At 39.4% G+C, this 23,319-nt stretch overlaps 1 protein-coding gene across 1 annotated transcript in view; it reads left to right on the top strand.

The window, feature by feature from the left end:
* The window catches only part of rbm46 (RNA binding motif protein 46), a 38,573-nt gene extending 15,519 nt beyond the window's left edge, over positions 1–23,054 (top strand). The window contains exons 10-12 of the mRNA XM_088073426.1: positions 1,654–1,942; positions 14,680–14,776; positions 22,894–23,054. Of these exons, the coding sequence (XP_087929552.1) occupies positions 1,654–1,940 (287 nt within the window). The 3' untranslated portion in view covers positions 1,941–1,942; positions 14,680–14,776; positions 22,894–23,054. The remainder of the gene's footprint in view (positions 1–1,653; positions 1,943–14,679; positions 14,777–22,893) is intronic.
* The last annotated feature ends 265 nt before the right edge of the window (positions 23,055–23,319 follow it).

Genomic DNA, 23,319 nt, shown 5'->3' with positions numbered 1-23,319 from the left:
GGTGGAGGCCACTGAGGTTCATTTTTCAGTGGATGATAAAGTCATATTTTGTAGTTTTTCCAGAGTCTTTGGCCAGAGGCAATATATTTTAACGTTGTCCATCTATTCTTGTGACTATGATATCAAAAGAAAGCCTTCAGGGAATTTCTTCATAACTGGCACAAACGTTCACCTGAAATAACAGATAAATTGATCAGATTTTGGTGGTCAAAGGTCAAGGTGACTCTGAGCTCTTTCCTCATTCTTGTAAATACAATATCTCAGTCATATCTTGTCGCAAACATCCATTTGAACTCAACATTGAACTGTTTAGATTTTGGCGGTCTAAGGTCACTGTGACCCTGCATTCATCTACTTCTCATGAATGTGTTATCTAAAGAACACCTTTAGGGAATTTCTCAAAATTTGGCACTAACGTCCACTATGAGTCTCACATGAACTGATTAGAATTTGATGGCTAAAGGTCATTGTGACCTTGCATTTGTCTCATTTTGTAAATGTGATATCTCAACAACTACTCAAGGGAAATTTCCTCAACTTTGGCACAAATGTCCACTTTGACTCGAAAATAAAGTGATAAGATTTTGGTGGTCATAGGTCAAAGACCACGGCCACTGTGACCTCTTCCGTCTCTTTCTTGTGAATAGGATATTTCAAAAAACCTGTCGAGGGAATTTCTTCAAATTTGGCACAAATGTCCACTTTGACACAACAAGGATTTGACTAGATTTTGTTGGTCAAAGGTGAAGGTCACTGTGAGTTCCTCTGTCTCATTCTCGTTTACATGATATCTTAAAAAAACCCTTTAGGGTATTGATTTCTATTTGGCATAAACGTCCACCTGGACTCAACAATGACCTGACTAGATTTTGATGTTTAAAGGTCACAGGTCACTGTCACCTTGCATCTCATTCATTCTCATCAACGTGATATCTCAAGTGGAAATTTCCTCAAGTTTGGCACAAACATCCACGTGGACTTAATAATGAACTGATCAGAATTTGGTATTCAAAGGTCACTGTGGCATCACAGTTCTAGTTCTTTGTAATTTTCATTATTTTTGAGGAAAATATTGATCGCCTCACTTTTTTTTCCTCCGTCTTCGTCCTGTGTCGTTACTTGGTGTTGTTTGTTGTTTGGATTTTAAAAACCTCTTTTGGCAGATTTGTCATTTGTGATGTTTTATATAACAGGCTTTATAATTAAACGTAGTCACGGTTGGTATTCTTTCTATAGACGATGCAGGAATTGAAGATCTGTAAAAGACAAGACGCCCTTGACCTTAAGAATGTAAAGTTATTTAAAATAAGAAACTCTTTTCACGTTGGAGTTTTAATCTAAAAAAGATGAATCGTTCAGCCTTCACTTGCAGCTGCGTTTGCAAAGAAAAAGAGTCTAAAGTTCAGCCTTTTGCGGTGTTATTTAGTGATTTATTGCAGTGATATTTAAAGTGACCCTGCGGAGTTTTCTGTTTAGAGTCGTGTTTGTGTTCACTTGGTCTCCGTGTGACCTCGAGGCTGAACGAAGGTTGGATGCAGTTTTTCAACACTTTAAACCTGCATTCTTTACGTCAGCTCACTGTTTATTTAGACGAATATTTAGCTACTTTTCTGAAGGGACTGTTTCATTTTTCACTTCCTGTCTCTCCTCCAGACTCGTCCTCGCTGAGCGCAGCTTCCTGTGATTCTCCCAGCAGCGCGTCTCCTCCGCTCCCCGTCCCCCCGGCCGTCTCCAGTCCCGGGTTGCTGACCTGCGGCGGCAGAGCCTTCGCCTCCTGCGTCCCCCCTCCTCCTCCTCCTCCCCCTCCTCCTCCGCCTCGTCCTCCTCCCCTGCCGTCCCCCTTCAGTCTCCCGACTCCCCTCCGATCGCTGTCCACGCTCAGCCCCGCCGCGTCCCAAACGCAGAGGCTCTACATCAGCTCGCCGTCGCCTTTCTACTGACGGTGAGACGCACACATAACACATAACATAAAAAACACCAAACTTTTTACCTCTAACAGCATCAATCACATCTTCACGCTCCGAAAATGTAGGAATTATTTGCTGAACACCCAGAGAGATGATTATGAAGTACGAAAAACAGCTGAAGTGTCGATAAATAAGTAAAACTCTGACCAAAAAATGAATTGTATGAATAAATAAATACATAACTAAATACATTTGATAATAAATTTCGTGTTTAAAAAAAAAATAAAGAAAAAGGAAATAAAGAAAAGTAGGAATAAATATAGGAATAAATATAAATATACAATAAATCAATAAATGTATGAATAAATGCAGGAATAAATAAATAAATATGGGAATTAATAAATAAAGGTATTAAAACGAATATGGAAATAAATAAATGTAAAAATGAATAAATACTTTAGTATATAAATATGAAGTGAAATATGATGTAATCGATTACGTGAATACATCGATTCACGTAATGTGCGTTGACGCGTCACACCGATTCACACAGCGCGCGTCATGAGAGCGCGAGCAGCGGCGATCGTGTTGTTTTCTGTTTCGGTGCTCGTGTATCCGGTTAGAGCGTGCATACTGCTCCCCTGAGCAGCGCCTGTCAGGCGCGTCTGAGCCGCAGAACATCTACAGAAACGGTGGCTCGCCGTTTTTTCACACGTGACGCTCGCGTTTGATGACTCTTTACCACTTTATACTGCAGTTTAAAGTCTCTGTCACAGAGATGAGGAAATACTAAGATGTTTGTTTTACCTCAACTTCTTTGCTTCCCTTTCAAAACAAAAGCCCTCTGACTGTGTCTCTGTGGACAGAATGCCATCAGCTGCTGATACAATGCATTTTATTTTGAAACATCAACAGGATGTGGTTGTCAGCCTTGCAGGAGCTTGTATACCTGCATAAATGAGGAATATGTACTTTATAAATATGAAAATCCAGCGCTCACATCAGCAGGCAGCGGTGTGCCTTAAGGCCCAGTTCAGGCTGGACTGTTGTGATGCAGAAATGATGGACGAGTTATGATTATTTCTGTCAGAGAAAAGTTTTAGTGTTATTCAAACTGCAGTCATTTCACTGTCAGATGATTTGGCTGCTAGATTTGACGTTTGTTACTGTCACAAAGAGGAACTGTTTTGTTACTCCTCCTAAGAGTGAAACAAACTGTTGCATTCATTTTATTTTGGAGAGACTTTACATCAGACTGTCAGACACAGATTAGCAGTGAAGACTGGGCTGTTTTTGGTTGGGGAATAATGCGCTGCAGAGTATGACAAATTTAAAATGTTATGTTCAGTAAATTCGTTGTTATATTTATTGAGTAATAAAAAATAACAGATCGATAAAATAATAATCGATAGATTAATCGAAAACATAATCGATAGATTAATAGATAAAAAAATAATCGTTAGGTGCAGCCCTATAAATAAGTAACTGTATAAATAAATAGATGCGTAAAAAAGTAAAAGTTTGTGACAGAGTAGGAAATTAATGAATATCTAAAAGCCTCGTCTACATTTTTGGGCAACTTCATTTATTTATTTGTGTGTCTGTGTGTTAATGAGATAGGAGGTCATAAACGGCATTTTTTCTGTATTTATTTATTTATTATTTGGTAAATTATTCATTAATTTATTTTTATTAATATTGACGCATCATTTTTTGTCCTCCATAGTGAGCACTTTAAACCGTACAGTGTATATTGTTTGAGTGTGAATTATTCCTTTTATATAATCCAGAAATAATTGATGCAGAAGTCCAATATTTGTTCGTTATCTCAAACTGTGACCCTCGATGTTCAGTTAGCTGGATTTCAGCCGCCTGTGTTTAATATTTTCGGGTTTTAATGCTGCGTATTAACAACAAAAAATCACTTCTGTCCGTGAAACAAACTGTTCGGGGGCGTCGCTACACGCAGCTTTACATTTCTGTCATGTCTGTTTTATGTTTTTTAGATTGGGAGCAGATTTCAGACGGTTTTTTGTCCGTGTGTTTGGATCTCAGCTGTTATCTCGTTTTATTCTGACGTGAGCCGTTTGATCTCAGAGAGGTGAAGCTGTGCCGTGTTGTTTCAGGAGGACTCAGCGGTGAGGATCTGAGGACGAGAAGCAGGAGAGGCAGGACTGTTTTTACTCTGATTACACCTCCACACACACACACACACACACACACACACACACACACACACACACACACACTCACAGAGGGACAGCTCGTGTGTTTGTCTCGGTCTGTTTTAAATGTAATCTCACTTCTCAGACACGAGGGAGGGACACAATCAGCCGCTCGGCGTCTTCTGTCCGTCTCCTCTGATTCACAAACTAAACTCGAACAGAAAAGGACAAATCCAGCTGATAAAACGCGTTTTCTCCACCTCTGTTAAATGTCAGTGTCGGCCTCCTCTCCTCCTCCGGCTCCGTTTTACCTCAAAGAACCACGAGATCACGTGTACATCGAACCTGCCCTCGAATCAAAAACCGAATCTACTTGAACTCTTCCTCAAAATCTGCCGTCAAATCTGCCGTCAAATATGATCAAATCGACATGAAATCTGCCTCCAAATTTACCGCTAAATTTGCCGTTAGATCTACCGTCAAACCAAATTCAGCGTCAAATCTTCCATCAAATCTACCTGCAAATGTTTCAGTTAGTTTTTTATTTTTCCGACAAATTAACCTACGTCCTTAAAATTTACATGAAAGAGACAGAAGAGGAAAGACGGAGAGAGGAAGTAAGGAAGGGAAGGAAAAAAGATGGAAACAAAAAAGACAAAGAAGAAGCAGGTAAGGAAAAGTTCAAAATCATTAAATATGTTGAAATAAGAGTTAAAACAAATTATTGCAGAGGAGTTAATGAGATGTGTCAGTTTTAATAAAAAGAGTGAGATCCTGGGAGTTTTATCAAATGTATCTTCATTAAAAAGCAAATTAATCAAAATACAGTTGACAGAATATACGAAATAAATAGAAAAATAAAATGAATAAATTAAAATACCCTGGGACTTTTATCAACTTTAATTCAATTAGAAAAAATAATTCATTTAAACAAATTTAAAAGAAACCCTTAATCAGGCAGACATGAGTTAATAAATTAAAAATCCTCGGACTTCTGTCAACTTTTTAAACAAAGTGGGTAAAACATACTTAAACAATGAGAAGATCCTGAGAGATTTATTAACTTCCAAATTCAACACTCAAAAATATAAATTCATTATAAAAAATGGAAAAAAAAATCCATAAAACGGAATACCCCAAACATTCATGAATAAATGAAAAATAAATTAATTAAAAGATCCTGGGACTTTTATCAACTTTCCATTTGTTTAAATATTACAGTTAAAAAGTTTAAATTTTACAGTTAAAAATGAATACGTGAAAACATCAACAATCAAAAGAAACATAAAAAACTAAAATAATTTAATCAGAAAATCCTGGGACTTTAGTCAATTTTAAATTCTCAAATAAATTACAAATAACAATAAATCAAACACATTAATAGATAAAAAATAAATTAAAAAAGGAAAGATCCTGGGGCTTACCCATTTTACTTTCAACATGTTTGATTTTATAATTAGAAAATGAATAAATTAAACAAACATGAATAAATAAAAAGATTTTGGCACTTTCATCAGTTTTTCAGAATTTAACAAGTTTAAATCCTTCAATCCACCCAAAAAAGCATAACGAGTGATAAAGATATGAAAAATTCACGCAGGTTAAATCGTTTTGTAGTTTTCTTTGTGTGTTTGAGAGCTGGAGAGGAGGAGGAGGATTTTTTTCTTCATCAGGAGAAAAGACGAGACGCCGAGCGGACGCACTGATGTCGTGTTTATTCTTTTATTTAAACAAACAAACAAACATTATATTCGCAGTCGAGTTGATTTGGACGAAAGTTTGAGGTTCAAGAGAAAAGCGTGTTTGTGTTTGAGCCGTTTCTATCGTCGTGTTTTTTTCGTCGTGTTTGAACTGCGACCGGCGGACGCTTTGATGGTTAACTCCTCGTCTCGTTTATCGATGATTTCGGGCCGACGGCGTTCAGATGTTTGTGTCGGTTCAGAAGCTTTTTAATGTTTCTGCAGATTTTTGTTTGTCGGACTGAAAGTTTGATGATCTTTTGGTTCTGTTTCAGTGCTGATCGACAGTTTCTCAGGTTTGATTTTTTTGACTTTAGAGGAGAAAAAGTTCAAATGTTGTTCAGAAAAAAAAAGATTTTTGTTTGTCGAGTTATTTTTAAGAGTGTAAAAGTGCAACATTTGTCCCTGTTTTTATTCAGTGAACCGTCGAGACTCCGAACCACTCTGATGTATTTGAATCTGTTTTTAATTTAACTCGGTTTACTGATGCAAATTAATCAAAAAAAACACCAAAAAGACCTATTTACTAAAAAAACTTCACCGCGAAATCCAATCAGGAAATCTGCACTAAAAAAATAAATCTGTAAATAAATTTCACCCTATTTATTTTAACGTTAATTTAAAAAAAAACAAGAATGAAGAGTTTGATTTCAAAATAAGAGCTCCGCCGTGTGATAAAAAAAGTTTGTTAAATTTTGTGTCAGTGATGAAATCTGAGGACGATTTTGTTTAAAAGACTCAGAGATTTAGAAATAAATTTAAACTGCCTGAGAGTGTTTGTTTTATTGTTGAGGGAGGGAGGAAACAAGGAGGGAGGGAAGGAAGGATGGAAGGAAGGAAGAGAGAATGGGAGGGAGGAAAGAAACGCGGAGGGAAGGGAGGAAGGAAGGAAGGAAGGAAGCAAGCAAAGGGAGGATGGAAGGAGAGGAGTAAGGAAGGAAGGAAGGAAGGAAAGAAAGAATGGGGGAAGGAATAATTATGTAAAGGAAGGACAGAAGGACGGAGGAAGTCAACTAAAGAGGAAAGGAGGAAGGGAACAAGTAAAGTCAGGTAGGAAGGAGGGGACTAAGGAAGCTTAAGAGGAAAAAAGGAAGGAGTTAAGGAAGGAAAGAAGAAAGAAAAAGAAAAGAAGTAAAATAGGCTGAATAAAGAAAGGATGGAAGAAAAAAATGGACAGAGGAAAGAAAGGACGGAAAAAGAAAGAAAAGAAAGAATAAGAAGAAGAGGCCAAAGAGGTGAAGAAGAAGGAAGAAAATAGAGAAAAGGAGGACAGGAAGGAAAAAGAAAAGGAAAAGAAGATGAAGAGGCAGAATAGGTAGGAAGAGGAAAGAACGGAAGAAACAAAGAGGAGGAAAGAATGAGAGAGGGAAAAAAGAGAAGAGGGAAGAAGAATGTAGGAAAGATGAAAGAATAGAAAAGGAAAGAAGGAGCTAGGAGACAGAAAGGAAGAAGAAGGATGCAAGGAAGATGGAAAAAAGAAAGAAAGGAAGGAAGAAGAGAGGAGGAAGGAATGAGAGAAGGAAAAAGAAAGAAAGATGGAAGAGAGAAGAGGGAGGATGAAAGATGGAAGAGGAAAAGAAGAACTTAGGAGACAATAAGAAAGAGAGGAAGGAAGGAAAGAAGGAAGACAGGTAACTGACTGTGTGTGTGTGTGTCCTTCCTCCTTGTCTCCTTTCCTCTCTGCGCTTCACCTCCTTTTACTTCTCACTTCATTTCCTCTTCTCTGTCTTTTTCATCTCCTCCCATTTCTCCTTTCTCCTCTTTTTTCTCCTCTTTCTCCTTTTTTCTCCTTTCTCCTCTTTTTTCTTCTTTCTCCTCCTCTTTCTCCTCTTTCTCCTCCATCTCCTCCTCTCTCTCCTCATCTCCTCTTTCTCCTCCATCTCCTCTTTTCTCCTCTCTCCTCTTTTTTCTCCTCTTTTTCCTTTGTTTTCTCTCTTTCTCCTCCATCTCCTCCTCTCTCGCCTCCATCTCCTCCTTCCACTTAGTCGTCTCGAGGGTAAAAAACGAGAGAACATAAAATAATAAACGGAGAGAAGAGAAAAGAGGAGGAACTGGAGGGAGGAGAAAGAAAGAAGAGGAGGAGGAGGAGATAAGTTAAATAGACAGATTATGAGAAGGAGACGCAGCGGGAGAGAAGAAGAAGTCTAATATTGATGAAGTGTGTGTGTGTGTGTGTGTGTGTGTGTGTTTTTCTCAGCAGGAGTCGACACACTTCATGTTTAATTTCTCCGTTAGCACCAAAACGGCTCGTTTTTCTTTCCTTTTCTTCTTCTACTCATTTGTTATTTTTTCTCAGCAGAAACAAAAATTCTCAGTTTTTTTTCGGTTTTTTTTCCCTCACTTAGCTCGTCTTCCTCGGTGGTGTTTGTTGCGTCTCGCAGCGCTGGGAGTTCATCCTGCAGTCAGGCTTCTCCCCCGACGCCTCGCCGCCAACTGCCGTTCGCCTCGCTCCCGAAATAAGACAGATTAAAAAATGGAGGAAAATGAAGGAGTTTGATTTTTTTGTTAAAAAAAAAAGTGCTCAGAAACGGGTTAAAAAGACAAAAATGAGCTAATATAACAGGAAAATATGACTTTATAATGTCACATTATTATTATAATATTTAAATACGTTTGAAACGCATTTTCACTTTCAGATGTTTTGGTGATTTTTTTTCAGATTTTGGCTATTGGCTAATTCTTTATTTTATAGAAAAATCGGGGGCATTTTTAAAATTATTTATTTTATTTTTGATAATGTTTTTATTTTTCGAAATTCTTGGCTATTTTTTTCCTTTAATTTTTTTTGCTGATTTTTAAAGAAAAGTTTAACCTCTGGGTTTTTTTTTGTTTAATTATTGAGAGACGTGTTTTCTTTTCAGAGTTTTGCCTTTTTTTTTCTTAATTTTTTTCTCTTTCACTGTTTTTGTGATTTTTATAGAAAAACTTAAAACTTGGGGGATTATTATTATTATTATTATTTTTATTTTTCATTTATTTTAAATTATTCACAGGCATGTTTTCTTTTAAAATAATACCACTTATCAGAGCCTAACAGATGGACACGGACGTGTTTGGCCTTTTGTTCTGTCCAGATTTTTTGTCCTCACTGTTGAAGACATTTTTTCACCTCAGTCAGCTGTAAAGCTAAATACTCGACTCTGTCTCCTGCTGAATCCTCCTCGTGTTTTAGTCCCCGTGGAGCCGATAAATCTCCTCTCTTCCTCTCCGGCTCTTATTTTTTAATTCTTCCTTCTCCGACTCTGAAGGCGGACTTAATAAACGAGTCTGACCTGGAAATAAAAAAGCGGGTTTCTCAGCGCGTTAAGCCGCGCTGCTCTCAGGTCGGCTGTTTTACGGGGACTCGCTGTAATTGCGGCGTATCGTGTCCACATGAGACGTTTAATGAGCCCCGCCGGTACACTGCTCTCATTTCTCTTTAAAGGTCCGAGAAGATTCACAAAAAGTAGGTGAGGCGGAACAAAAAGATCACACGCCAGAGGAGGAAAAGTTACGCCACACGGGGATTAGCGAGCCGTCACGGGAGCGCCGTCTTTCACCAATCTGTGCTTGAGTCCTCGCTGTCTGAGTCAGATGTGGCAGGTCTGCGCGGGATTTAAAATCACGTCCTCTAATTATTCCGAATCCCGCGTGTTCCCGTGAGACGGCGGCCCCGCGGGAGCGAAGCTTCACTCTGATGTTCGGATCGAACTCGAGGCTTTGAAGTGGAGCCGTCTCTTCCTCCGAGCGTTTGTCTCCGAGAGCACGAAGTTTAGCAAAATGTCCTTCAAAGACACATCGATGGACGCATGTCGTCTTAGAGCAGGGACACTCGGCCTGCTTTGCTTTGGGGGACACTTTTATGAGAAACCACATACATGGATAAGATTTTAGGACATTTGTAGGACTGAAGGACGTTTGTAGGACTTGAGGACGTTCATATAATTTTAGAGCTAGAGTAGAGCTAGAGTAGGATTTTAGTATGTTTCTTGGATTTTAGGACATTTTCAGAAGTTTAGGTTGTTTCGAGTATTTTAGGACTTTCAGACATCTATAGAATGTTAGGGCATTTCTTGAATTTTAGGACATTTCTAGGACTTTAGGACATTCATGGAATTTCAGAGCATTTCTCAGATTTTAACACATTTTGGGGATTTTCGGACATTTCTACATTTTTCACATTTCAAGGATTGTAGGATATTTCTTAGAATTTTAGGACACTTCTTGGATTTTAGGATGTTAGTATGTCAATGGTTTTTTGGATATTTTGAGCATTTTAAGACATTTGTATGAACTTTATATAATTTTAGGACATTTCTCTGATGTTAGGACATCAGTGTCTCAGCTGTGTCCTCTGTCGGGGGTGTGGGGGATCCTCCTCTGGCTCTTTTTTGATCAACAAGCTCTATGTTGATGCTGTTTTATGTCTCTGACACTTTATGGAGACTAAAAGGACAAAAACTATTCACAGAGTCAATCACTTTATGTTGACTGTGAATCAGTAAAGTTTTGGGGGCCACCGGGGCCCTGTCAGGGGCCAGATTTGTCCCAGGAGCCGTGAGTTGAGCATCATTGATTAGAGTAGTTGGGGCTGTTTGCGGCTCAGCGGTTCGTGCTCCGTTCGTCTTCGCCGTGAGGCTCACAGTCAGCAGCAGCAGCTTTTCCGTCGTGTGAAACTGATGTGCTCATTATCGGATCCTTTTCTTCCATTTCACGGCCGCCGTTATTCTGTCTGCACAGAAACTCAAAGTAATGTCGCTCCTCGCGCTCATCGTTCAGCTCCAACACGAAAAACAAAACAGCAGCGACCTTCACGAGCTTCGGGAGATATCTCGTCCCCGCCCTGTCCCTGTGGACGGACATAGAGACATTTATATCCCGGAGAGGACGAATCCCCGTGACTTTGCTGATGCCTGAAAAACTGAACTGCTTTAACACTTTTATCGATTATTCTGCTTATTGACTTATTGAACCTGAAAGTTTAGGTTGTAGAGATTTTATGGATGTAAAGTATTTAAATATAAAACACCACTGTAGGCGGTGGAGGACCGTGGCTGTCCCAGGGTTTAAAGGGTTAAAAATGAACCTGCGTCACAGATCGTTCGGACGCAGGCTCTCTGGTTTTACTTCCTGCTGAAAGCACACTTTATTTTGAAGTGGCAGCAGGACGCTGTGTTTCCTGCAGCGGGTGAAACATCGCAGCGGCGCGGCGAATAAATCAAAAATACAAACGACTCTGACAAGAACCGGAGTGCAGCAATATTTCGTGTTTTCAGAGGGCGTTCGTGCGGAGGGACGAGAGCGGGCGACCTCTGCGGAGAGCGAGCGAGGGCGAGCGAGCCCTTCTGTCTGTGTCCCCGACGCATCAACCAGATTCAGAAAGACTGAGACGTCTGTCTGTCTCCTACAGAGACAAAACACAAAGTGAAGACAAAGACGGCCTCCAGGGCCAGAGGACAGCTGCTGACTGCACGAGACAGAGAGACAGAGAGAGAGACATAGTCAGAGAGAGAGAGACAGAGACAGACAGAGAGAGACACAGATCATTGAATATATTTATCAGGGACGGATGACTTTGTCTTTAAAATTTTTAATTATTTTTTTTTTCAGTCTCTAGCTATGGCAATTGGTTGGATTTTAAGACGAGAGGTTTCCAAAAATGTTTTAAGAAAAAAGCAAAACGAAATTAATTTATTTTAATGAAAACAAATCTCCAAAATATTTATCTATTTTCAGCAATGTGTTCTCTTAATTTAAAAAAAAAAAGCCAATGTTTTCCTTGAAAATCACAATCCCCTATTTTTTCTCTTAAAATTGTCAAAAATTTTAAATGGGAAATTAAAAGAATTCACCAGAATGATTTCTTTTTAATTAAAACTTTTTAAATGCAACTTAAAAATCACCAAAATGATTTCTTTGTATCGCACCATTACTGTAAAGAATAAAAAATAAAAAGAAAAAAGTTTAAGGGGGAAAAAAAGCCAAAAAAATTATAAAGAAAAAAAATACCAAAAAATATTTTTTTTAAGAAATCTAAATTTTTGGAGAAAAATAAAAATGTCCAAAATGTTTGCAGCTATTTGATCATAAACCAAAGTCTTGAAGTGTTTGATAAAGCTAAATTTATCAGCACTTATCCTGAACATCTAAAATAAATCTGTCTTTGACTCCAGTGAAGAGACGCTCAGAGTTTGTCCTCAGAAAGTGTCCTCGTCGACCAATCAGCAGCCTCGCCTCGTCTGTCTGTTGTCAGTCTGCCGCTGAGGCTTTTTTCTGACAGAAATCATCAGCAGGGCGAGGCGTCCTCAGCGGGGCCGCGGGGTGGAAACGGCTGCCGGTCGGGGGTCTGACAGAAATCTTGAATGAAATGGGGCCCTCGGGCGTGTTGCCATGGAAACCCCGAGGCTGCCTTGACTCCCTGCCATGATGCTGTGACGGTTATCTGCCGCTGAGCCGGACTCGAGCCCCGCGGGCCGCTCCGCTCATTCGCTTCACTTCCTGCAAGTTTTTCTGCTCAGAGTTTGAAGTTTCAGATAAACCTTATTTTAAATGTCACTATAATTAAAACGGATTAGAAAGTTAGAAAGAGAAAGTTATGTGATAATTGATAAAAGTATTTAAATTGTCATAAAAACAAAAAAAATATACAAAAATCAGAGAAGTTTTTCATTAGATTTTACAAAATATACAAAAAATATCATTATATTTTAGAAGATGTAGAAAGTCAGTCAGTTGTAATAATTGCCTAAATGTATTAAGAAATTTTTTTAAAAAAAATTGTCTTTAAAAACCACCATTTTTTTCCTTCAAAAATCTGTAGTATAATACCAACCATTTAATGCCCCCCCCCAAAGCCAAAGTCAAAACATCGCCCCCATAGTTATTATCCTATCTGTTATCTATAAGACTATCCTATTATCCTATCTGTAAATAACTATTTATGTAAATAATATATATTTTAAAAAGCCAAAGAGTTAATGTATGGTCTTCAAAAGCTGGCTCAAGGTCCTGGAAAAGTCCTGGAAATGTATTTTTAAAATATGTTTAAACCCTGAGCCTTCGCTTTCTGAAAAAGTGGCCTCCCACGGCCGTCCATTAAAGGGTTAAAACTTCATTCAGTTCAGTTCTCTTTGTGTGCGAAGCCCCAAAAACAAGCTGCACAAGTAATCATTTAATCCACCCGTGATTAGATTTTATTTTCCTTTTTTGTGCAGTTTTATCAGATAAAAAAGATAAAAAAAAACAAAACAGGACGACTCAGACTCAGTCAACAGCAATAAAAAACACGCACGTTAAACCACAGCGACGGCTCGGATTATTTTATTAATGCTGCAGATTTATTACGTTTTACAGTCTGTGTACAGAGATGCACACACACACACACACACACACCAAGACAACAAAGTACACACTGACGCAGACAAAGAGAAGCCTTTTATAATGATTGCATGTCACCGAACACAAAAACGTCCCCGTGTCTCCAGAGGACAAAGACTCGCTCTGTTGTTCTGCTCTGAACTCACAGCAGAGACGTTAAACTTTGCTTTTAGATGATCTGCAGAGCGAGACGTCCGTGCGACCTCAGTCGTGACGCTGCCTGACGTTTTTTTTAATCTAAATTGCGTTCGTTTCTTTTCTTCGTGGTCTCGAAACAGATCACACCTCCGTCCGTCAGCTGCGTATATTCAGGACACATTCCTTTTTTTGCAACGATTTGTTTTGTATTAACAGATGCTCGAATTATACTGCAACTAAAGTTCCAAAAATACATCAGATTTACATTTGTGCATTTGAAAAAAAAAAACAACTGAAACAAACCAAAAAAACACAAAATTATAAAAAAATATTACATGGAAATTAGCACAAAAAAACAAAAAGATAAGGAACAGTGCCAAATATATAATTGTAATTGTAATTAAATAACTGTTTAAATGACTATTTAAAAAATATTTAAAATAAATATTTTATGATATTTTTCTCTCTCTTTTCAGTCTATTTTTCTTATTATTTTAAGTTCATTTTCTTGTCACCTACTCCTAATTTCTTGCACTTTTAACGACATTTCTTGCCAAATTAATCAAACCAATAATCTCAGGTTTTAAAAGGGTTCAATCACCAATAAGGAGCGGGATGTTGGTGTAGATTTTCGGGGTCGTCTTGTAAAAACGTGAAATGAGTCAGATGAGGGACGATCAGAGCTGCAGTCCTGAGGCTTTTTCTAAAAATCCATTTATGATAATCTGTGAACTGCAGCGTCACCAGGCCGCCGTCTGCGTTCCTGAACAGCAGCAGGAAGCAGCCGCCACGCTGCATTAAAACTAAAAAAACCATGACGAGTTCATGATGAGTGTTAATGCAGGTTTAACGTCGCAGGATCAGTTCAGCCGAGACGTGACCTCGATACTCTCGGTCCTTTCTCTCAACGCAGAGACAAAATAAATCTTTAATAAACAGACTTCGGCCCGAATCGCATGAGCTGACCCGAGCCCTTCCTCTCTGTCTGTGTCTCTGCTGGCTGTCGTCGGTTTATTCCCTCGCTCCGCTCTGTTTATCAGCTGCAGTTTAAAGTCTGAGTCATCCTGACGCACAACAGCCACACTCTTCAACGTAAAGGAGCATCCTGCAGAGATTTACACCTCCATCCCTCTTCTTTAAAACCAAAATAGGAAAGTCCCCCCAATGCTTAAAAAATATTTAATATGCTTCTCCTTTTTGCACCCCCCCCCACTTTCATAAATAATGAACCGTCCCTGAGTTGTTTTTAAATATTCAGGTCTAATCCTGTTTGGAATTATTTATTTTTTAATTAATACATATTCGTTGAGCTGTTTGAGTTGGTGAATCCAGGCGACTTCGGGACTGTTAGTGATTCTCGCTCTGCCCTGACAGGAAACGGAGAACAACGGCCACAAAACCGGCCGTCTGTCGATGAGTCGAGGTCGTGGAGGAGGCGAAGTGAAACCTCCAGGATTTCCTGAGAGAACAGGTACGTTGATGTATTTGCTTTCAGTTAATTAACCTAATTAAACTCCTTCAGTGTGGCATTACATTATGAATTCATAACGAGCAGAATATTTAATTAAAGACAACACAAACACAAGACCCCCCCCCCAACACACACACACACACACACACACACACACACACACACTTTTTTTTTCCTTTAAAAAAATCAGCCAATTTCTCTAAAGGGATAAAAAGGCGACAAAAAATTCAAAAACTTCAAGTTGAAAAGGACAAAAACATTTAAAAAAAAAATAAAAAAAATTTAATATGAAAACATGCCTTATGTTAAAGGCATTACTTTATAAAAAAGAATAAAACTTTTAAAGAAAATAAAATCAGTAAAAGTCTTCACGTCACTGAGAAGAAGTCAGCGGTTAGCGTTGGTGTTGTAGAGACGTTGTTCTCATGGATCATTGTGGAAGAGTCTCGACTGAAATGATGTATTTGCTTTCCGTTAGTGTTTGATATAAATATATATTTACGGAGGATTACATTAACAGCCGCTCTGCAGGCCATCAGAGTGTGAAAGTGTTTTTGTTTGGCTGATTTTCAGCCCGCTCCTGTTGGGAGAACATAAAGAGACAGATAATGATTCATCGATGAAAAGGTCAGAGATAACGTCTCTTTGACTGAGACAAAAAACATAATTAAACTCCATCGGTGCAACATTACCATCTAAATTCATAACCGGCGGGTTATTTAATTAAATGTAACGCAAAAACAAGACGACGAGCCGTTTATCACACGCACCAGTTTCTAACCAGGTCTGAAACACGAGACACACAGGAAAACGTCCCCTCTGGGAGACAAATGAGGGGTTAAGGAGGACGGACGTGGAGGTGATGATGATATTTATGAAGGTTCGGTTCAGCGAGACGACCTCAACACGTTCATTTATTCCCCAGACGCTCCGTCACAGGAAGATTATGGCCTCAAAAATCAATTGGTTTCCTCGTAGATCTGTGGACTCTGGTGTCCGCTGAGCGTCTCGCTGTCCTTGGATCTCTTTCACATCATCGGTCTCATTGATCAGCAGAGTTCGTACGGTCATGAAAACCCTGGAATATGCAAATAGCAATTTCAGGCCTGAAAAGGTTTTGGAAAATGAAATACATCCGGATCATTTTGGAGAAAATAATTTAACTTTGTTTTATCAACCTGTGTGATAACGGCGATGTGTTCAAGGACACGTTTGAAAATCCAACGATAATTTCTGCTTTTGCAGTTTCTTGCTGTGTCATTTTTGGTGATTTTTATAGCAAACATGCCTTTAAAAATCACAGAAAAGTTTTGGAGAAGAAAAACAACATTTGAAGAAGAAAATATCAATTTTTATCACAATATTTTTAAAAAGAAAAACAAACTTTTAAAGAAAAATTTGTTTTCTGTGAAAATCACTATAACCTAAAAAAAAGCCAAATTGTTGTTTTCATCCACAGACATTTTAAAGAAAAACATTTTTAAAAGAAAATAACCAATAAAAAACAACCAAAAATGGTGGTTTCATAGAATGTGTAAATTTGCCTAAAAATCCTGGAAATTATCGGTAAAACCGTGTATGAACAAAACATTTTTAATTGATTTAAGCACAAACAGTAAATGAGAACGGCTCCTCGTTGCCTGTTTCTGTTCATTGCCCAAAAACATCCGAAAAGTCTCAAAGTAACACAGAAATCTTTATTATCGTGACGCCGGCGATGTTCCTGCTGTGACCTTTAATAAAACACATTATTGCTGCAGCGCCGAGCGTCATCAATCACCCGCCGACAGACCAGATAAAACTCAACAAGTTAGCGTCTCTGTTAATAAAAACACTCACACAGACGCCGCTACTTCCTGTTATGTCTCTTTCAAGTGAGCGTCCGTGTCCACGCTGCAGGGAGACACGGTCTGCGTGTCCTCTGCAGGGACACGACTCACCCCGACACTCGACTAGATGGAGTTTCCGCTCCATTTGCCAAAAGTCACAGTGCCGCCACAATCAGAGCGTTTATGGTGGCATATTCGCCCGTCCGTCCCAAACTCCTCCTCCGGCTGTCCCTGAGATCCACCTGAGCGTCCCCCACATGTCCCCACCTGCAGTCAGTGTCCTCGCCTCACCTCGTCCCTCTTGGGTGTTATTTTGTGTCTCTGCAGACTTGATGCTGAGATGTGACACTCACAGATAACAGGGTGAAGACGTCTTTTGTCTCTGCTCGGGACACTGCTGACATCCTCTGATTGTCTCCGCTGGCGCTGATAAACACCACGACTGAGCAGAGAAAGACAGAAACTTTCACTTCTTTCAGTGCAGAAAAAGTAGCCTCATACCTGGAAATAAAAATACTCCGTCATTTGAAAAAAGAAGAAAAAAGATCACTGATGTTTTTAAGAAAAAAACTAACAAACCAAGAAAACAATATTCGCCAAAACCTTTTCTTTAAAAATCCCCAACGAAATTTTAAAGACAAAAATCTACCAAAATTGTTAATGGAAGAAAATCACCAAAAAATAAAAAAAAGATTTTCTTTTAAAATAGCTGAAAGAAGGGAATAAAAAGAAACACAACTAAACCATAAAATGACCCAAGAAAAGTGCTAAATTAAAATACAAGTAACAAATATTGATAATAATAGTAATAATAGTTAGTAAGTAGTTAGTAGTAGTAGTTAGCAATGCTAAGAGTATTTTTGCTGCAGTCTACTTTCAAGTAAATAATTATTGATACAGTTTTTTTGCCATTTATCTATTAACTATTAGTTATAATTTACACTAATATTTGATGGCTGTTTTTTCTGCGATGCTGGTTTTGAAAACTTGTATTTCTCTCAAATGTTATTCATGAATATAAAGATACGAGGAAAAACAAAAAGCACTGCTGTATATGGCATCAGAGTCGCAACGAATATCACATTTTTCATGGTAGAGCTAAACTGAGATTCTTAATCAGAGAGCTTGTTTTGGTCCAAACTGTAACCTGTGAAGCTCATAAACCGAACGTGACGGGAGAAAGAAAGAAAACGTGAAGATGTCGAGGATATTTTTAGAGCTCTGTGGTTCTTCAGCGTGTTTCCTGCAGCAGAGATTTATCTCACAAATAGACTCTGAAAACCACCCAGAGTCGCTCCGCCGAAAATGAAAATGAACGCTGCGCCAGCTGCTTAACCGCCTCGATAATTTCCGCCGCGCCGCGAGGGACCCGAACCTCCGGATCTGCCGAGTTTGTTCCCCCGCTGGGATCTCCCGGCCCCCCCCGCTGCGTCTCTGCGGCTCCGAGGATTAACTGTCGGTCCTCACGAGACTGTCAGCCAGTCAGTATCCAGTACATCTACTGGTTCATACTGGGGACCAGCGTGAACCACTGCAGGGAGACGCTCATGGAGGTTATAATGTCCAGTTCACCCTCTGATTTTCACAGTACTGCTCCTCTTCAGATCGCACCATCCAGAAAATGTAAAATATTTCATTCAGGATGAAAAGATTTCATCTCACTTTTATGCCTCCGCAGAAAGGTCACGTTTCTCGAAGGTTTACATCCATCGTCTGTAAAACATGAACACTTCACACACAGAAGATCTCTACAATTTTACAGATTAAATCCACAAACATCCTAAATTCCTAAAAATGTCCTAAAATCTGAGATAAGGCCGAATCCCGAGAAACGTCCAAAGATCCTAGAAATGTTTTATAATACTTGAAATGTCTTAAAATCGTAGAAATATCCTAAAATCCTGCAAATTTTCTAAAATACTAGAAATGTCGGAAATTCTAGAAATGTCCTAAAAATCCTAAAGAAGTTCCTAAAATCCTAGAAATGCCACAGCGACCTTTGACGGGATTTCTCAGACTTTAGGACATTTATGTGATTTTAGGGTATTTCTAAGATTTTTGGACTTTTCTGGGATTTTAGGATGGTTTTAGGATTTCAGGTCATTTGACCATGATGTTTGATTGACTGTGATTTTTGGGTCCTCTTCTGTACGTTATAAGTTTCACGGTCAGATGTTTCATATGTTTCCGTGTCACAGTTCAAAGTCTGGGTCCTCAGGTTTATTTTTCTGTCTGAAACAGAAGACGTTTTAGATTTTTGAGTATGAAAATCAGCAGCTCAGCAGAGCAGAAACTGGTGACACAGTATCTGGTCAGTTCAACCCGACTGTTGAAGTATTGATAAATATTCAGGCCTTAACTTCACCTGCAGACCTCCGGGATCAGATTCTCTGAGCCGCAGAGAAACTTTAAGTGGGTTAGTGGTGAGTTTAATCAAAGTGTTACAGCAGTGAATCTCCTGCGACCGCTCTGCTTCAGCTCGAACTAAAAATAACCCGTTAACATCGCCAAACTTCCCTAAAGAGCACCGTCAGGTCGTCTCTGCAGAAAAAAACCCAAAATACAAAAAAACACTGTTCGTGCCTCCGCTCTTTGCTTTTTTGTGTTTTAAAATTCATGATTTAACCTGATCAAACCTGCTGCGCGGCAGATTAACGCTGCAGAAGGCTCTCATTTCACGCCCTGTTTGCTGCTTGGCTGATTTTGCATTTCGAGACTCCTGAAGGCTGATTTAAACTCCCACCAATAAAACCATCGGGCTCCGCCGCTCAACGGCTGCTCATCATAACTGCAATTTAACACCGACGATAAAGTCTGATTTCCTAAATAAACTGAGCGGAATAACAAACGTGATTTGACTTTTTCTCTCAGTCAAACGAGGCGTTAAAGACTTTCCAGTTAAAGCAGAAAATCAGCTTTGATCAGCAGAAATGTGCGAATCAAACAGCGATTAGAGTCAAACATTCGGGCTGAGGTGAGGAGCGTAAAGCAGCTCTTCAGCCCTGAAGTGAGCGGAGTCCGAAAACGGAGAAAATATGAGGTCCTCTCTTAACGTCACTCAGCGTCGTGTCTCAGAGACAGAAGAGCATGTCTCCAGCATTTTAAGACACAAACAGGATTTTAGGACGTTTTTTGGTTTTTAGAACATTTCTGGGATTTAAGGATGTTTTTAAGATTTCAGGACGTTTCTCTGATTTGAGATATTTCTGAAATTTTAGAACATTTCTAGGATTTAAGGAGATTTCTCAGATTTTTCAAAATATTTCTTAGATTTGACATTTCTTTGATTTTAGGACATTTCTAGTATTTTAGGACATTTCTAGTATTTTTGGACATTTCTCGAATATTAGGATGCTTTAAGTGTTTTAGAACATTTCTTGGATTTAGAGACATTTCTTGGATTTAGGGACATTTCTTGGATTTAGGGACATTGCTAGAATTTGAGAACATTTCTCAGATTTTTGGACGTTTTTATGATTTTAGGACATCAGTGTCTCGGCTGTGTCCTCTGTCGGGGGTGTGGGGGATCCTCCTCTGGCTCTTTTTTTCATCAACAAGCTCTATTTTGATGCTGTTTTATGACATGTCTATGTCCTGTGACACTTTATGGAGACTAAAAGGACAAAAACATCCACTCTTTATTTTTATTGTCAATTATAAAATGTTTTGGGGCCACTCGGGGCCCTATCGGGGGCCAGATTTGTGAGTTTAGTATCGGGGTATGTAAAGATCTTCTGTGCTCCGGTGCTAAAGATGTGCGTGAAGCGTCCGTATTTTCAGATGAACTCTGGACACTGGCACACGTCGTGTGCTGTTTCCCCCGTTTGGATGATTTATGGTGTCTCCTGCTCGCGATGACAGCAGGCTTTTCATCACGCGGTCGAGCGTTCGCTGTGAAAACGCAGAAACAAAGCTTGGTCGTTTGTGGTTGGGACGCTGACGATGTGGAGGATGAAACTAAGTCTTTTCCCTCTTGAACTCCATCATGTCACACAGGAGAGTCTGTTAGAGGACGTAAGAGCTGAGCAGCGAGGCGGGAATCATCTTTTAAGATAGCGGAGAGGCTCCGCTTTGTGGCGGCGATAAACGCCTCTGCGGCAGAGACGAGCTCAGACGGCAGAAGAAGAAGATGGAGAGCGTGAGGCGGAGACTCGGGTGGCTGAGCTTTTACAGCTGCTGCTGCCAAAATAACAGATTCCTCCTGACTCCCTTTATGTCCTGAATACATCACCGCCGCCGCTAAAATACAGCGAGGCGGCGCTCCTCAGGGTGACTGTGACCCGCTCTGCCAAAACAACAGACATCAATAAACAGACAAAAACACAACCTGAGATGTTTCGGAGCCGACTGGAACTCCTCGGCACGACTTTACGAGCGCTGACTGACAGGAAGGAAAACTGTTTAGCTTCTAACGTTCACTCGTTGACCCGAATACCTCACACGCCGTCTCTGTGCCGCCGCTTCCCCTGAGTCACTATCGGATGTTCCCAAACCAAACGTCAGTCTCTGCGAATGTTTAGCTTTCATATCGATTTATCAAGCAGGTTTTTAGCCGCATACCTGCTGTATCAGCGCGGCTAAAATAGATCCGCTTTGTCTGTAATCCCGTCGCCGTCTTATCTCCTGTGTGATGTAAATATCTGTCAGGCGCAGATAAAAGTGAGGGTTTGGTACATTTACAGGATTTGAAGCGTGCCAGTGGACAGCAGGGAGTTTACATTCACGAGTGTTTCTGCACTCGGTGGTAAAAACATTCACGTCAGACTCCGGTTTTGTTGTGCGGCCCATAAATACAGCGAAGGCCGAGCTCCTCAGGACCAACGAAACCCAACGAAATCTGAGCAAATCGGCTTGATTTCTTTCAAAAACATGGGAAGAAGGCAAAAAAGAAAGAAGAAAAAAAGCAATAAAATTAGTAAAAAAGTTACAAAGAAGTTGCATGACAATGAGCCCAAAATAAAGAAATGTAAAAAAAAGAATAAAATAAAAGAAACAAAAGTATGAATTTGATAAAGTGCAAAAAAGAAATTAAATGAATTTCCTGTAATGCCATTTTAAATACATCTTTATGGGAATAATAAATAGGTTTGTTTTTGGTTTTTTTTTGCATTTTTCCTTTTTGTTTATTTATTTTTTGTAAAATCTAAAAATCTCCCCACGGCTAATTTTCACGTTATTTTCTCGCCAACTTTTACATAGTTTTTGAGAATAATGAATATGTTTTTCTGGACATTTTTCCTTTGTTTTTTTCAGGTGTAATAATCTCCCCACAGCTCATTTTCCAGTAAAACTCTCGGGACCAGTTGGCTCACAGTGACTTGTTCTTAAATTTGGAGGGTGCGTGCTGTGCAACAAGAGACTGTATGTTACTGGCTTAGCTGCTAACAAGAGTCTGTTGGCTCGCAGCAGTTCCAGAAAGTTTTTGCTGTCCTCTTTCTCTAAAAAAATTAAATTCAGAAACTTGCTCTCGGTGAAGGTGTCCTCGACCGTCAGGTAAACAAGATTCGGCAGCTCCCAGGAGAGAATCTGTCCACCGAAGTTTGGTCGCCTTTTCTCCGATAAATGAAAGTAAACAGAGAGTTTGAATTCCTCTGCAGGTGATAAACTTTCACTGAGTGTTCGGAGGATTCGGTGAAGCCGAATCCTCCACCGTCGCAAAAATAGATCCGGAAAAGACTAATAAGGCGTCGGCGGAAACCTCCCTGACAAGACAACACATCAGTGACAACCATCTCAATTACTGCCGCTATCTTTTTGTTCCTCAAAGTGACACACACACACACACACACACACACACACACACACACACACAAACAAACACAAACAGACTCTTGCTGTGACAAAACAGCTTCTCATTCAATCCCAGGATAGATATAAGCTCTTTATCTTCACCACAAACACACGCCCACACACACACACACACACACACACACACGCACACACACACACCACAAACACACCACAAACAGCCGCCGGTTGAATCTCAAAAAAGTCTGACACTGAACTTCACAAGTACAAAATAATGGGCAGACCTCCCGCTGCAGCCGCTCACATCGCGCGGGCAGAGCGCCAGGAAGCTTTCAAAATAAAGGCATCAAACACTCGTAAATTGAGGGAACGCAGCGTGAAGTTCTCTCACAACAGAGCGGGTCAGTCTGATAATGAGGCGCTTAATCTCCCATCATGCTCTTGTTCTTAGTCAAACATGATCATGTGGAATAACGAGCGATATGTAACTCCTTTATTAGCCATAAAAAATCCCCATTATTCGCCTTTTCTGTGTTTCAGGTGATCTGGAGACTTTGAAGAAAACCAAAACATGACCGATGATATGATGTCATCGCCACATGACGCTCCGGCAGCTGAGGATTTGCAAAAAAAAAAAAGGTGAAATTAAGGTGCATGTAATTTCTTTCTTGTAAAGCATGTTGATCTGCATTTCTTGTGTAAAAGGTGCTACACAAATAAATATTATAAATCATATTTAAAACAGGAGGGAAGGATTAGGGGAAAATAGGAAAATGTCCATAAACTAACTTTATAATTCCAATAATTTTATATTTAAAATTATGTTACAGAAAAAAATACAATAAAATATGCACAATTTTTCAGCACTAATTTTAGGTTGTTTTCTAGGTGTTTTTTTTAATTGTATGTATTTTTTGGGCTTATTTTCAGTTAATTTTTTAAAAAATGTTGCTAATTTTTGGGTGT

This window comes from Plectropomus leopardus, chromosome 23, assembly GCF_026936395.1.
Source record: "Plectropomus leopardus strain MGB_pleo_1.0 chromosome 23, ASM2693639v1, whole genome shotgun sequence".
NCBI classification, from domain to species: domain Eukaryota; kingdom Metazoa; phylum Chordata; class Actinopteri; order Perciformes; family Serranidae; genus Plectropomus; species Plectropomus leopardus.
This window is presented reverse-complemented; position numbering and strand designations above follow the sequence as displayed.